A 16768-nucleotide genomic window follows, 5' to 3' on the forward strand; every position below is an offset into this window, starting at 1 on the left:
AGAAGGATGCCCAGAGCCTGGAAGTAGCATCTCTTAAAGTGGTCACTGGTTGCATTTCTCCAAGAAATGCTCATAGCAGTTTTCCAGGGCTTGCAATGTGTGTGTTTTGCCTTTACAGTGGAGTTTTTCCTGGGAACTGGGAAAATGGAGTTCTTATCACAAACTGGAAAAGCAGTAATTGGAAGGACTGTTGCACACACAGGTGTTGCAATTGTTTTACCAAAAATAGGGCTTTTTGCTGTTGATGCACTGAATGGTCTTGCTGCAAAGCTGAGCCTTGAAATCAGGGCTGGTGAGTACTGCAGAAAGACCTACACTGGACTTTCATGGAATTGCTCCTACTACAGCTCAGCCATTGATAGGTGAATTTCTAACTCTTTTTCTATGCTCTCTCCACTTTGTTACCTTAATAAAGCATCTGTCATCAGCTAGATCTTTCCTGGCTGGAAAAAAGCTTTCTCCATTGCAATAAACTATGAGATTGAGTATTGTTTCCACTTGTTCTATGTGGATATAACTATAAACTGATGGTTAATTTATTCAGGTCTTGAGAGACTCTTAGCACTGGTTCCACGGTCATATCACTGTCTATTCAAAATCTCTACCTAGATTAAGAGAAATGTGGCTAAAACAAAGGTGGTTTGCTCTGAAGAGCCTAAGGGCTGAACTGTGCAAGTGCATCCCAAGCACAATGCTCAGGAGCTCAGACTTGCAGGCAACTGCTAGAAATACTGATACTTTACAAGGATCCTCCAGCAGGCTGAGGAAGATAAATAAGGCTGTATCAGGACGTACTGTCTCCAAACATGCTTCTTTCTGTAAGTGGAGGCAGTATAGCGTGTGTGTGTGCATATATAGTGTATGTATATACACAACTTGTTGCTTTTGAACATCTTGCGAGTGGAAAATTGAAACAAAATCTTGTGTTTAGAGCCTTTTTTGCTGCTTGGGGAAGTGGATTGCTAGAGAAGTGACTGCTGTGGGTATGTATAATGGGAATCAGGCTTTGCAGAATTAAAGGTGCGACCTGTAGAGTGGAGTCAAAGTATCTGGGGTAGGATCTAAACAGACTGAGTTCAAAGAAGTCACAAGTTTGACGAAATTAGGGCTCATAACGGGAACTGTTTTGGAGCTACTGTTTTTGGACATTGTTATTCCATGGATACTGCAATTCTGTAGTTGACAGGGATGAGTAATTTATCCCTCACAGGAGGGCTCTGCTAGCAGAGTCAAATGTTCTTCCCAGTGTCATTTCTGATTTCACACAAGTTTTATAGCTTGATTTAAAAAGCCCTTTTAAGCTCTGGTCTGAAGCAGAAGCCTTGAACAGTAGTAGCTGTGTTATTGCTTTAGTATTGGCATTTTTTTTCCAAGTAGTCTTATGCCTGTACCTCCAGGAGTACTGCTGGCAGTGGCTTTGTGGACCTGATGTCTTCGTGAGCTCTAGGAATTATGTAACTATTGGTTTCTGGTTGATTCTTTGTATGAATTATCTGCCCTTGTGTCCAACCAAGTGCCCAGTGATTTCTTGAGACACTGTTTTAATGGGTAGATGGTTGAGATTTAATAGAGGATGTAGAACTGATCTCCTATATTAAGCCTTCTTGCAACTTACAGCCTTGGAGGACTTTTCACTCCATGAAAAATGTGCTTACCTGGTAGTGCTTAACCTACCAGCTTTGAGACTAGCCCTATTGCAGTCCCACCAATGAGACTGCTGCGGGATGTATGTTCCCAATACTCCAGATTTTTGGTGCTGGCAGTATGTTTACATGTATGCAAAACAAGTAACAAAAGAAGCTTTGTATCAAAACAGTTTATTGAAAACAATAAAAAAATTCACTGAGGCTTGCTGTTCTCAAGACAGAATTATGACATTAATGCAGCATTCAACACAACCATAATCTGCATATAATACATAGCTCTTGTTCACTGGCCATGCTTTGCCCTCAGCTTGCTCTCCTGCAGCCCCACCGACATCATCCAGGCCTGCATACCTAGTTACACAACTTGCTCCTCTGGGAAGTGAATTATATCCCCCTTCTACACGCCATGCTGCTGCTGCTATTAGTCTCTAGCAGTTGCAGAGAAGCCTGATACATCTGCTTGCAGCTGGAAGTCTTCAGTTTACACACTTAGCTTTAAAACACTAAGTGAATGATGACAGCAGCACTGACAGATCTTTAGGGGGGAAAAAAGGATATAACCAATTACTCAAGTTCGCAGCACTGCTCAGCTGTGCAGAGCTACCTGTGCTTACGAAAAGGAAGCTCTGCTCTAACCTGCTGTACCAACACCTCTGCTGTGAGGGGAGCATCACACCACACGGCTTCATCTAAAACATGGAATCGCCTGTTCACTGCAGCGTTCACGGAAAGGTCCGTCCCCAGCAGCTGGCTGCTGCTCCTGCTGCCGCAGCCCCTCGAGCCCTCCAGCGTCATCCCCTGACATTGGCTTTGCACCACAGTCAATATTTGTCCGTGCATCCTGGCAGATGGGCTGCGCACTTGATACCTCGGTCTTTCTGGCCGGCATGCTGCTAGGACCTGTGGCTTTCTTCCTCCGTAGCTGAAAGGCTTCTTTCTCCTCGCAGCAGCTCATGTTGTCTGGGCCACTCTGGTGATGGGTGTTTTTTTGCACAGCTCCTGATAGAATTCGGATTCTAAAAACCGTGGATACGAGTTATTCTCCATTAAGCTGTAAACTCTCTTCTGCGCTGCGCTGAAGCAGGTATGTGTAGCTTCTTGAATATTCTGAGCAATCATGTTCTTGGTTTGAAAGTCTATGTTTATCTGAAATACAAGAAGAACATTTACTTCTGAGAACTACATTTTGTAAGAGGTGAAGAAAGTTAAAAGCTCAATTACTACAGTCTTCAATTAATGAAACTTCCTCAAAGAAAGCAATTCAGATGATATTATGTTTCCATGCTTAGTTCTCAAATACGCTACAGCATTGAATGAGGCTCTGACCTTTCCCAGCTGAGGAAGGGTAGATGCTCTCTCAAACTGTGCAGTTTTCCAACTTGGTGAAAATGCAGTTAGGGAGGTGAGGTTAAGTGAGTTTTGTTCAGATGCAGATATTAACAGCAAGCTGCTTGCTGTTGATGAATTTCTGGCATTGAATTTGAAATGAGTTTGGAGAAATAAAGTAAGGCTGTAAGAACCCACAGAATGGGGCAGTTGTGTTTAAATTTTTTTTTTTTTTACCTCTTTAGGAGCTTCCCTTTCAATGAAGTCATTGTAGATTTTTTTTGCTTTCGATGTCAGCTTCTGGGGCGACTTGATTTTCTTGAAGTCCTCGCAGGCCAGCCAGAACTCAATGTTCTCCTCACAGAACTCTGACTTCAGAAAAGCTCGGAAAGCAGCAAGACCATCTAGGGAAAGGGGGGAGGGAAAAAAAAGGCAAAAATGCATCAATTATTTCAGGAATCTTGAATTTACCCATTTGTCATGGCTGTTCCTATCAAAACATACTGCTATAGTTCTGGTCTGTTTCTTTCAGGGATGTCATGGCAATAAAGTCCATTTTTATGTAAAAAAAATTAACCCTCTAATGGCTTGACAAGTTTTACTTTAATTGTTTTCCTTTTTTTTTTTTTAAGGCTATTTGTAGCCTATGTTCTCTTCTGATGTATGTATAGATACTTAAAATTTCTCTTGAAAGGAGAAGGTGTTAACCTAGTCTGAAGGTGTTAACCTTTAGACTGGAGTAAATGTTTATGACAGTACTACAAATCTGAAATATTTTTGCAGTGGAAAGGTTGACTAAAAAGTTCAAAGAACAATTGGTGATATTGTTTCAGTCTTTTCTGCTTTGCTGTTAAGTGCCTTCCTTGCAGAGCTACACTAAAACCCAGAGTTCATTCAAGTTCTGTGACACCGGTGTTGCAAAATCATTCTCAAATTATTTTATGCGGTTGTCTTGGCTATGCGGAGAGTACAGTGAACAAAGGCACCTTCGGTATTTGACAAAGCCGGCTGGAGGTATGGTTTAATTACAAAGGTTACAGCTAACTCAAGAAAAATCTTCTACTGTAAAGTATTCTTGATGTTTTAATACTGACTTACAAATTTTAAAGGAATGTGTTTCTATAAATCTGTTCTTGAAGTGTTTTTAAAGCCTTTATTTCAAAGACCAGACCCAGATCTGTGCGCCTTAGCAAAAGCAAGGTATAATGCAGACATGCAAGGAAATAACCTCCTGGAAACACATAGGAACAAAAGGCTGATCAAGTTTCCAAGTGCTACTCTTCAAAGACAAACTTACATTTGTTAGCAAGAAGTTCATCAAAAGCTTCTGACCAGAGCTGGGCCTCTTCGGGGGAAGGTCTGCATAAAGTGATGGAGAACATTAGACCATTGCTCATGTTCTAGTCTTTGGTTTGCAAGACATTCGAGCCGCTTCAAGTGTGTGTCAGAAGTTACCTGAAGTAGGTGTGGTGCTTTCCTGCCTTCTTGGGTTTCATTTTAGCAGAATTGGAGGAGTTCTGCAGGAAGTAGCTCAGCCTCGTTTTCCAATCCTTAATGCTGGAAGGGTGAGAAAGGGGTGTTCAGAGCGGCAGCCCGGGAAAGCCTCGGGGCAGCGATCTCCCCCCTCTCCGCCCGCCACCCGCGAGCCGCCACTCACACGGGCCGCTTCACCCGCGCCTTCTCCTCCGCCTCGTCGCCGCGCCGGCGGCCGCCCCGCTCCATCTGCGCGCCGCGGTGCTGCAGCGCCAGGAACAGCGCGCTCTGCATCGCGCCGCGCTCCGCGCCGCTCCGCGCCCCGCTCCCGCCGCCGCCGCCTTATAGCCGGGCGGCCGCGCCGCCCCCGCGCCGCCGGCCCGGCCCCTCGTGCCGAGCGGCCCGCCCCGCTGGGAGCGAGCCGGGCGGGCGGGCGGGCGCTGCTTCGCAGGCGGGTCGCGCCGCCGCTTCTCGGAGCCGAGCCCGTCCCTGCGTCTCTGCCCCTTCTGTCTCGGGGGAACGCGCACACGCACCCCACCCTTCTTCCAAAAAATAAAATAAAATAAAATAAAAAAATAAGGGGGGGGGGGTAAATCCAAGCGTTTGGTGTTTGTGGTGTCCACCTCTGAGCTGGCTGGGGCTGTTCATCATTTTAATAAGCTGCCTGCTCACTTTTTTATTCCTGTACAGTGTTGCCACCTGCCAGTGAATTGTGCAAATTACTCCAGTACACAAAGCTGAAGGTGCGGTGACGGACTTCATCCCTGGCTTGCTGCAGAGGCTGTGTGGTCCTTCCCAGCAGTGTCCGTTTGAAGGACATTTGTGCCCAAAGAATTTGGACTTGGGAATCATATGGGTTTTTCCTTAACCTGCCCCGCTTTTCTCCTCTTTTCTGTGAGCACGTCTTCCGTTCCATGCTGCTCTACACCATGTATTTTTCTGCTGTGAAAAGCAGAGAGACTGATTTTATCCCACCATGCTACAGCTTTCCTTGCAGTCACGTAGCTCCAAGTGCCCGATCCTCCCCAGTGATCACCGCAGTCTGATACCCTCCCTGTCTGCAGCGTGCGCAGAGCCATGCAAAGGCGTTTTGCTATAGATGAAATGTATGGAGAAAACGAATGTCATGCAACTTGTAAGAACATTTGAATACAGATGCTTTTCAGTGCTGCTTGCTGGATGTCCTTTGCAGGGTATGTTGAGGATCTGGTAGGAAAATAAAATTCCATCCTCCAAATTTTACAAAACTGCATTGCATGATTTTTGCAACAGGAACGTATAACTGTATATTTTTAACTGGGAATTGTTATGCGGATGTTACCCTGGGGGAGCAGGCATGTGGAGATACAGGGGAGGTAAGGCTGCAAGTGGCGTGAACGCATCTGTGTCGGGAGCCCCGTCCAGTGGTGTCAGTGCCTGTGTGATGGATGGAGTTGGGCTGACTCGATTCTGAGCATTTCCATCCTTGCTCGGGGCAAACCTCAGGGTTGGCCGAGCTGTGCAGCTGCAAATGATTTGGGCTGGAGCCAGCAGCTGCTGAACAGCCTGTAACTTGCTGGAGGCCGGGAGCGCTGTCCGCACACGCGAGCCTCGTGGCGCGCGGCCTCCCAGCCAGGGTGGGCAGGCTGCTGTGGTGTAAATCAGCTTGCTGGAAGTGCAGCCCAGGGCCTTACCCAGAGCGGAGCGGATTTTTCTCACCCAGCTGCTGCAAGGCCGTGACACTTGGTATATCCTTCTCTTCTACCCAACTTGTAGTAATTTCCCTCTTTCCCCACTTTTGATACTGGTTTCAAGTTTTTCACCTTGATTTGCCCTGTGTCCTTTTGAATATTTGCCCTGGATTTAGTAGCATGGTGCTAAGTGTAACTAGCCTAGCTCTTGGTGACCTTGGGGGCTTCCTATCCTGTCCACTACAGAAGCTCATCAAACTCTGAAGCAGGATCTTGAAATAATGCAGACTTGGGGGCCAGGGAGACTCTGCAGGGGAGCTCAAGGAGATGAAAAGTCTGTTTTGCGGATGGGGGTAATTACTGTAGGCTTGGCAGGTGTTTGGGCTTGGCAGTAGCTGCTTGTGGAGAAAGGTTCAGAGTAGTGGGAAAATTGGGTAGTAACCGAGAGGGATGGAAACAATCAGAGGCTCTGAGACATGAGGAAAAACGTGCCCGAGAACAGTGGAAACGAGACCTTCAAAGTTCAAGCTACAGTAAGGTTTGGTTAAGCAGTCAAGAGTTTGGGGCTTATCCATATCAAACCCAAGAACCTGCTGAAGTTCATGAAGCTTAATAAAATGCTTTCTTGATACTTCTGGAGGAGACTTGAAAGGTAGGGCTGAAATATTCCCTTATATCTGCCAAATTGTAAAGTTGGCAGCAGCTGGTGTGTGGAAAATTGCAGTGTGAATAATGTTTGTTCAAGCCTTTTTATTGCAACCCTTTTAATTGCTTCTTTCAGATACCCATAAAAATAGAAGTGCCTGTTAAGGAGGGCCATTATAAAAGTTGTAATCTTTGAACAGCGGAAAAAAACAAATAGTATTCCAGGTTAAAAAAAAAAAAAAAAAAAAAAAAGCTGAATATAGAACTGAGATTAGATGGCCTTAAAAAGTACTTGCTGGAGCATTCTAGCTTAAAAACTATTTAGATTAAAATCAAGCTTTATTGGCTGTATGATATTTGTATTTTTAATTTATGACTTTATTGTGCTCTTAAAGGATAAGTTTTGCTGTTTTGTCTGCAGAAGAGGAACTTCACAAAATATTTTCCTGCTTCATTGTGCTGTGCAGTGTGATTTCTTTCTCTGATACTAACCTTTGCTAGAAGAAAATTACTCATTTGCATGACGAAAGATTTTTCCATTTGTGAAATAACAAAAAAGCATCCAATATCAATGTCAATGGTGTGCTGCAAAACAGGCTGCGGGGCATGCTGAGGCCTTTCTGCGGAGGGGGCTGCTGGCTTGGGGGCTTCCTGAGCAGGCAGGTTTAGATGCATCAAATGTAAATATTACCATGTTTAACCAATTTCTAGTTTTTCAAAGCAGGGATGGCAAAACGGTTCAGGATCTCAGGCTGCCCTTCCGGAGGTAGTTCAGGTTTCCCACAGTTGTTGCTCTGCCTGGGGAAGTGTTGGCCTCTCGACCCTCTCCTGCACCGCTCTGCGTTATTCGCAGTATCTGGGGAGCATCGAAAAGCCCTGGGCTGCAGCTGGAGCACGGTGCGTGATGCCCTTTAAAAACACGTGATTCCAGATGCCTGCGTCCTATAGCCCAAACCTTGCTAGCGAAGCCGGCAAGAAGTTAGCTGTTGCCTGCAACGCGGTCTGGGCTCGGGCTTGCAACGACACAAGCTCTCACCCTGGAGATGGCGCTTGCCTTCGCAGAGGCTTTCTCGAGAATGTTCTGTTCTCTCCGTGCTTATAGGGTTTCTATCAACAGCGGCGGCAGCGAGATGTGCGGAGGGCTGTAACGTATGCAGCGAACATCCAGGAGGGAAGATGAGGCTTTTTTCCATCTTGATTACGTTATGTGTTGCAATACTTGTGTTGATTTTATCGAGTCCCTAGTGAGCGGTACTCGCTGCACAGTATTTAAATCTGTATCTGTGCTTTCCACAACACTAGTCCTTGTTTATTCTTATAGAGGAGACTTGGATGATAGGAAAAACATACAAAAAATTGTCTCAAGACTTTATAGCAGAATTCCCTAAAGTCAAAGGCGGGGGAGGGGGGGAGATGTACTTTTACGTGGTAGTTCAAGGCATACATTAGTGTTGTTTGAAAAATGTCTTCTGCTTATTGAACCCTTATTATCTATGGCTAGCAGGAAAATAATATTCAAAAGAAGGAATAAGATGTTGAGATGCATCTTTGTGGGCCGCATTATTTTTGCAAAATACACAGGTGTTGTCATGCATTTTCAGTGTTCCTTTTTTAATTTGCAGCTCTGCAGTCCTGGTGCTGGGTCTGTGAAATGGTTCATTGAGGTGTCAATAGGAGAACAGCAAAAAGCACCGACGTGCTGCTTCCCACAGCGCTGACTGAGCCTCTGCTGTTTTACCTCCACTTCAGACTGTCGCTTTTGAGGCACAGGGACCGAGAGGATTTTGTACAGAATAGCGCAGAGGTGTCTAGCTACTGGTGGAAATGGTTTGCCTCTATTACGCATTATTAAATATTAATAATCATGTACAGCGTAGCAGGACACTGTTTTCTAGATGAATAATATAATTGCCACTGTTTTTTTTTGATGTAAGAGAAAGTGTTTACTCAAAGCCTTAGTCTTATTTAATTGTTGGTTAAATTCTGCCTGTCTAGTCCCTTTTGTAACTTCAGTGGTATAAAGTGTTTTTTTAATAAGCTGCTTGAAGCCCTCTAAAGTGAAGGTGTTGCCACCTCTGACTTTGTCCCTGCAGGCTCTGCTTGCCCCAGACTGCTCCTGAGTGACTGTTGTCCTTTGCCCACTACCAGTTTCCAGCTGTAAAGCTAAACAATACAAGCCCAGACTTATTGAAAGAAGCTGTTTCTGGATCTAAATTTAGCACTATTGTGGATTAACCCCAAGACTGGAGCAATTAAAGGTTCACCCTTCTAAATAGAAAGTAAAATATATCCTAGTGCAAATGGATCCTATTTTGCATAATGGCAAAATCCTCTGAGAAACGTATAAACTAGGCGCAGCTCTGAGCCCTCGTCATTCCCAGCCTGTAGGCACTTTGTTTTACATAGGCACCCATCTTAGTTTATAAAACTTCTAAAAATAGATGTGAAATTTATCCAGAAGAGGATTAGCTGGGACTGTATGTCTACTATAACGTTGGTGTTACGCAGGCGTTTGTCATAGTAAAACTGTAAAAAGCATGAATTCATGCAGTGAGCAGCTGGTTCTGCTGCTGTGTGCTGGCGTTTCAACGTTTTAAAGGTGAAATACTTAATAAGCGTGGGTGGGACTGGGAACGGCCGGCTCCCCAGGAGCTCTGGGTGCTGCCTGGCCGCGCCGGGGCTGCGTTACCCTCCCCAAGAAGAGGAGCTGAAAGGAGGCTTGCAAGAACAGTCTGCGTTTCAAAGGACGGAGCATCCTCCTCTCCCTCTCGGCTTTTGTCAATATAGGAAACACACCGCTTCCCGCCGAGCTGTTTATGTTTAACAACCAGATTTTCTTGACAAATACCATAATTTGATGACACCATTTTGGCGAGAGAGCGGTGATTAAGCTTGTTTGAAGTTAACTAGCTGATGCAAAATACCGGCTCAGCGTTCTGTTCAAGTTGCAGTCTGTTTTCCCTCAAAAGCCGTACTTGCTAAAGTGGGTGTGCGAGGGGCGTGAGACAACCGAGTATGTTTGGCAAGGCTGGCTGTGGGCCCCGTCTTTATCGTATTATCTGCGTAACGCAGTCAACACAGTCCTTTCGATGACTATTTAATCCGAGTTAATGAAACTCTCTCGAAGTGCCGAGATGGTATTAGTCAGACACCGATCTCGAAAGCGCTCGTGGATTATAAAATGCCTTTTGCAACGCATGCGGGTGGGTAGTTGGGAGCACAGCAGTGAGAATGTTGAATATTTGAGAGCAGAAAGTTTTGTACTACCTGAAAGGTTCAAGTTTTTTAAAGGAAACATTTCCTTGCATATTGCACGATGGGGGAAGGCTTAAACAAAACTTTTTCCCAGGGTGGCCTGATCCAGAGGCTGGGTGGCACCAGCAGAGTTAGGCTAGCGATCGGAGTTTCTTCATGGAAAATAAATACACTAGCAGAAATGTAAACGTCTCAATTTTTCCTTTTTCTCATTCAGTGTCACAGTGTGGTCTTTTCTGTGGGAAGTGGGAACATAAGGAATGTCTGAGATGTGGTAACAGATGGTGACAGCTGGGAGGAGAAACCAGCCCTGCATCGTTTGAGCGAATCCACGTATTGAAGTCAGTGGAAGTTTCAGTTGAGTAAAGGCTGCCTCACGCCCTTTCTACTTAACACATCGATTAAAAACTATCCTCGAGTTTGTGGAGCTAAGCTCTCTGAAGTTAGAAAAGGCCGAAATGATGGTTTTCTGGGCAATATTGCACATCCCACCTTTAACCAGTGGCACCCTGGTCTCCTCCCGCACTGGAGGCTGGAAGATGATTGAGGAGCAGGGTGGTATCTGCCTGGCCTTGCCAAGCTGTGGAAACTCCCTCCCCGCCAGTTAAGAGCACACCAAAGTGGTCAGACTGCAGCCGGGACCGGGCTGAGGGTGCGAACTGCCTTACAGCCAGGGGTGAGAGGTATCGGCCAGGCAGCCTGACCGGGTGGTCATGTGCTCAACAGCAAGTATTCCAAAATATCCTCTCGATCCTCAAAGTAAACCGTGTTTGCTGTAGGCTGGGACGCTGCTCTCATCGGTGCTTAGTTCAGCGTTCAGACAGGTCTCTGGAACAGCACAGGTAACAGTTGGCTTTAGATGAATCACTGCACATGGAAAACGATGGTCCAAACTTCTAAAAGATGTGGGTAGAGCAATGATGTTTCTCCTTGTCCTTAAACGCATGTTAAACAGGTAAAGCACTACATGAATTAGTGGAGCTGTGCTGTTATTCCAGCAGCCAGCTTAAAGGAGGTACTGTCACTGCGGGCAATGGCAACAGGTACGTTCGCCTCAACTGTTTCCCTGGTTGATAGCTTCATTTCAGGGATGAAATGATCAGGTGCGTGCTCTGTAGTGTTAGCTGTCATCTTACCCCATCCTTTTATTAAGCTCTTTGATATCAGAATCTTTTTAAAAATGAAACAAATGGTGATTTCTTAAAATATACTTCAAAGTAGGATCCCTCAGTGCACGTATCTTTGAGCTGTGTGTTGCTCTGAGGTGTGACATGTGAATTTGAGTTCAAATTCTGGAATGCTGAACTCACTTTACAGCTAAATGAAATGAGTGTTTAGTTGTGAGGTTTCTTAAATCAAATTGTTTTGCTTAATCATTTTGTTTTAAATAAGTTTGTTTTCTGGCAGCTTACCAACTAAAACTAATAGTTGAAGACAGAGCCAACATTCCTGACCAGGCTGGAATTTAGAAAGAACTAAGGGGACAAGATGGCTTAAAGCAACTCTTCAGGATATACTTGAACCTATCAGGAGTGAGTGTAGCAGATATATATAAGCTGCAAAAAGGAATGGAAATAAGAACAAAAATTATTTTGAGAAATTTCTGTTATGTCCTATATCAAGATCCTTGATGACTTGTAGAGCAATTGTTTCATGTTACACAATTCTCTGAATATCCAATGCACACCAGCAGTGGGAGAAGATTATTTCTTCAACATATTAAGGAATAATTATTCCCTTCTTGCAGACTGTACTTAATTTTCTTTATTTCAGAGAGATACCTGCGGGCGAATCAGCATACGGTAAGTGGTTAGGAGAAACTAATTTCACATCTGTAGCCAAGTCTCCCAGGAATACAGAGCACCATATGTGTAATAGTCATTAGTTCAAATAAGAGACTTAAATATATATATATATATATATATATGTCTAAAAGCCAAATTAGCAGAACACTCATAGAGGCACACTAAGTTATGAAAGAAAGAACAGTCACTAAAAACTCCTGGGACTTTGGCAGCTGGAGCACCCCAAGATTTTCCAGCATTGTTCAAATAAGCGTCCGTACTGAGGTCCTCGGTTCCCGCAGCGGCTGTTCTGAAAGCTCTTTCTCATTCTTTCCATAAGTCATTTAGAAGTTGACTCAAACTTATTCAAGCCACAGTGTTTACTGTAGCGGAGAAGAGTGGACAACAAAAAAAATGACACAAGGTGCTTACTCTGGAATAGCAAAAATCCTGCAACTTCTCCAAAACTGGCGCACGGATGAAGGCGGCAACGGACGGGCGCCTCCCGCGCTTGTGAAAGCCGCCCTGCGAGGGGTGAAACGTGCGTGTTGCAACCCGCTGCCAAACTTATATTTTGAAGAAAAGAAACATCAAATCCTCTTCTGCATGACATGGCAAAGCATTGATGTGGCTGGTGGTTTGCAGGTTTATGAGCCTTATTATGAAGGTACCTAAGGCATCAGCCGCACGTGGAGCGTGAGCCGTGCAATGAGGGTGGTGCTATCTGTAGGGAAAAATGACACAGATACATTTCACTCTTCAAATTGAAATAGCTGCGCTTTGGAAAGCGATATTCAGTGACCGCGGAGAAAAAACCGCAGATGGAACAAGAAATAACACGCTCTGTCTTCCTGGTTCCTCGTGTGCCGTGTGTTTCAGGAAAGCGGTGAAACAGATTCGAGGTGCACCCTCCCGAGCGGCGAAGGCAGAGCCCTCTAGTACGCTGCCACGGTTGTGCAGTCCTCCGCTGCTGAGCTATTTTAAGTACTAGCTGTCTGCATTGAGTTCAGATATATTTGTAATCACAGCTGTAACCTCTTGACTGTTTTAAATGTTTCAAAATGTGGAAAAAATAGTGTAGCTGTGGAGAAAATACTGTGTAAATTGAATATTAACTTTGTTATCATTGTTTAATAAGTAACTGCTTTTTTGTTACTGACACTGATGACTGATGTTGACAGTTTGGGGTGAAACCCTTGGTGCCATGGCACATAGTGTGCTGCTGCTGGTAAGTGGGTAGAACATGGTTGCAGTCACTGCTGTGACTTTGCCTAGCTAACTTTGCTAATACAGGTCTGAAATCTAAAAAATTTTAGATAATTATATCTGAGTAAGATTCCTGACTTCCCTTTATATGCAGAATGTATCTTGCAGTTTTCTTATGGATTTCATAGAGAAATGGGTGGGCTCTTGGAACCAGGCACAGGATTAACACATGAAAAACCTCTTGGGGCAAGAGGTTTGCAGCGACAGTTCTTATACAGGTGGATTGTAAGTAAATGGAGAATAAAGAAGGATGTGGCGGTAGCCCGTGTTCTCTGTGCTGCTGCTCTGCTTTTCTGGGATATTGCACAACCACTTTCTATGTGTCATATGTGCTTACTACTTTGAATATTTTTTTACTGAATCTTCTGTTTGCCCCATATTACCTCATTTGCATTTATTAAAATAACCGTGGAATTGAAACAAAAGCTTATTTTGTTGCAACCAAACCCAACCAAGCTACCTTTGTCTTCTCTGCCAGCTTGCATTTACATTTATGCTGGCATGGCTAGCCTGCTCATTTTCTCTCCTGATAGACTTTATTTACAGTTATATCTGAAACATCAACAGCTTTTTATTTAACTACATCCCCCTTTTTGCTTACTCAGAGATACAGTATTATTTTGGAAAAAAGAAAGCTAGAAAGCTAAAATTAGACATCTATTTCCCTTTGCATTCAGTATATCTCATCATCGTGCACAATCTGATGACACGCTCCAAGACAGAGACCAGCTCTCATCTACTGCACCTCTAAGTAACAATCCATGGCGCAGCATCAGAAAAAATTACTGCTTTTTGCTCAAGCTCTGCTGTTGCTCCTGGCTTTAACCTCTCTCTATCATCTAGCTGTTTTGGACTGCCCAGGTTTTAACTAGCAGTTCTTCCATTTTGTGGTCAGTATCATTTCATGCGCGAGTGATAGGACTGTAAGATTCCAGTCTGCAACAGATTGCAAGCTGTTAAGTTGCTTGCAACTATTGTAGTTATTTTTGTCCTCTATTTTCCTTTTCTTAAATATCACGTCCCTTCGGTCATATGTAAATTTACCATTACATGACTTGTTGGCACATTAAATGCTTCTGAGTGAGCTCGGATGTGCCCAGATGTTCCCCCCAAAGCACTGAGATGACACTGAAGATGGTTTCTTGCCCAAAGCCCCATGGCGTGCGGGGGCGGACGGAGGGAAGCAGGGCAGTGCCAGGCCTCTGGGTGCCTACGAGCATGATCCCCCCCAGCTGTAAAAAGTGGACTATAAAACTCTTCTACCTGGGAGATAAGGAGCTAAAACCGCTGTGGGTGGAATATAGACTCCACTGGAGGCTGTAGAGGGAGGGTATGGTCAGATTTTCACTTGTTTTCAGAAATCTGGGAGGAATTGTTGCCTGGGAAGCACCCTGTTAGTTCTGCGGTAACAGAGGATTTTTAGATTTTTGCAGTCCCAGAAGTTTTAAGAATGTCCTGGTGATTTGCTGAATGTATTTCACCAAGTGAGAACCTCAGCTGGTCACAGAGCCCTTTTCCAAACCGAAGGGCTGTAGCGGAGCAGCGCCGGTAAGCGAGCGCAGCTCGCGTTTTGACTTGCTGTTCGTCGCTTCCTTTCCAGAGAGCAGCGACCAGCTCTTTCTCGACACCGAGAACTGCAATGCTGGTTTGCTGTCTGGGAAATGAGATGAAGTTTTATCTAGTCAGAGCACTGCAGAGGTAAACCTGAGAGAGAGTCTATGCAGAGATAGCACTTACTATGAAGTTGAGATTTTTTTTTTAGATTAGTTTGGTACTGCATGATTTTTGGATCATGGACAGCAGGGTACTAAATTATGCCCATGCATTTCCTTTTCTGTGAATAGGTTATCATATTTAAGTACAGCAGCATTTAATCTCTGCATTTCTTTGTGATTAATAAGAACAAATCGTGCTCAGGGACTCTTTTTCTTTAGGCTGCATGTAACTCAATATCTTCAGCTGTTATAACTCATTTAGTATTCTGCTGAATCCAGTTGCTGGTTTAAATGTATATATATTTTTAGAGAAACTCCTTGCAGAGCAGCCACAGGGGTGCTTCTCTACAGCAGAGCTGAATTTGGACTGAATGTTCTCAGAGTGTGGTAACCTTTTGTGCTTTTGGGAGTCACGATAATGACACGCGGAGAGAGAGAGAGCGAGCTTCAAGATTTTTTTTCTCAGTCAATTCTCAGATGGGAGCCTCTCCAGAAAGGGAGCTCTGTCTGCATGGTTTACTTCATCGTAGTCACACTTTGCTCAGTCATTACACGGTTGCTTTTTTATCAGCTACCACAATACTGTCCTTCATGGCCTTGAATGACATCCTCCACCTTCTAGGTACACACTTCCTAAACTTCATTTTTCTCCTGTTTTCTTTATATATTTTAACCAGATTTTAGTGAGCAGTTAATTATGGATGCCTTCAGGAAACGTTGCCAAGCACTGAAACTAAGACAAAAGCATTAGCAAGTAGCTACTGTTCGTTGCTTAATTTTCACCATTTTGGAATATCATGCGCAGAACCATTTGGAAGATGCGGAGAAGGTGAGCCTGGCACGTTGTTTCGTGCCTCAACGCATGGGCCCTTACAGCGCGTGGTGTTAGCTCTTCCCGGGAGCAGGCTGGGATGTTGTTGGTGGTGGACAGCAGGGTTGTAAGTAGGGACCTTAGGAGAGTTGTGAACTGGGCTTGCCTAGCAGGAGCAAGGAGAAGGTGGAAAATACAGCGATCAAAGGGGTGAAACACCTGCCTTGCAAAAGGGACTGGAAAGGCTCGCGTGCTTCAGTCCCGTTTTTGCAGGCAGGCAGCTGAGGGAGGGTATGGTTGAGGTTTACAAGTCTCGAGGGAGCTGGAGGGTTTGAGCACAGAATTATTATTCACGGAGTCTCGCACACTAGAGCGAGGCAGCTGCTTGATAAAAGTGACAGGAGGTCTGCTTGAAACAGGTAGAAGCAAACACGCCTTCCCCCAGCAGGCAGCGCGGTTCTGGACCTCGCTGCCGCGGGAGGCGGTGGAGAGAGACGGTCCGCGGGCTCAGGAAGGGAGGACAAGGACAAGGTCACGGACCACGGACGCACAAACGCACGCCGTGAAGGACCAGGACCCTCGGACATCCCCGTGTAACAACTGCGGCTACTGGGAGGCTCTGGGGGAAGGGACTGAGGAAGTGGCTGGTTTCTTGGTTTCCAGCGTAGCTGCTCTGTCACCACCCCAGAGACAGGTGACCGGGCGAAGCGAGGCATCAGCGTGACCCACCGGGGCCTTTCTTAACGCCCTTATGAGTTTTAGTTATTGCTCAGACAACTGCAGAATTAGGATTTAAAGCACTTTTACCCTCCACAAAAACCTACAGTTAAGGCCCTTGTGTGTGCTCAAGATTTTGCCAGACTTGGGCCTTATACTTTATTTGGTTAAACAGTATCGCGAGCATTTACAGGGCTATATAAATAATCACTTTCAGTTAGAGCTGTCAGCTGAGCCAAAAGAGCGATTTGAAGTGCCAAGGACTTAGAACATCTCTTTCTAATTTTACCCTGGCTCAGACTGTGTTTAGAAGACGAGGTGTAGATAAAATCAGATAAGCAAAATTATTTAGTGTTTTGTCACTTGTAAAATGATCTTACTTAAATGATCAGTTAAAAATACGTGAGAAAAATACGTTAATGTGTTACAAGAAACAAAACCCTACCTAAGCGGCTAGAGT

General features: G+C 44.7%; 1 protein-coding gene across 1 annotated transcript; it reads right to left on the minus strand.

Annotated features, from left to right (window-relative positions):
• Positions 1-1801: 1801 nt before the first annotated feature.
• Positions 1802-4754, minus strand: RGS2 (regulator of G protein signaling 2). The gene is made up of 5 exons (XM_062581760.1): positions 4630-4754; positions 4428-4529; positions 4270-4331; positions 3210-3376; positions 1802-2792 (listed from the first exon to the last, which is right to left on the minus strand). The coding sequence occupies exons 1-5, from the start codon at positions 4737-4739 to the stop codon at positions 2598-2600; spliced, it is 636 nt and encodes a 211-aa protein (XP_062437744.1). The 5' UTR covers positions 4740-4754; the 3' UTR covers positions 1802-2597.
• Between the last annotated feature and the right edge of the window lie 12014 nt (positions 4755-16768).

Source organism: Rhea pennata, chromosome 8 (genome assembly GCF_028389875.1).
Source record: "Rhea pennata isolate bPtePen1 chromosome 8, bPtePen1.pri, whole genome shotgun sequence".
Lineage (NCBI taxonomy): Eukaryota > Metazoa > Chordata > Aves > Rheiformes > Rheidae > Rhea > Rhea pennata.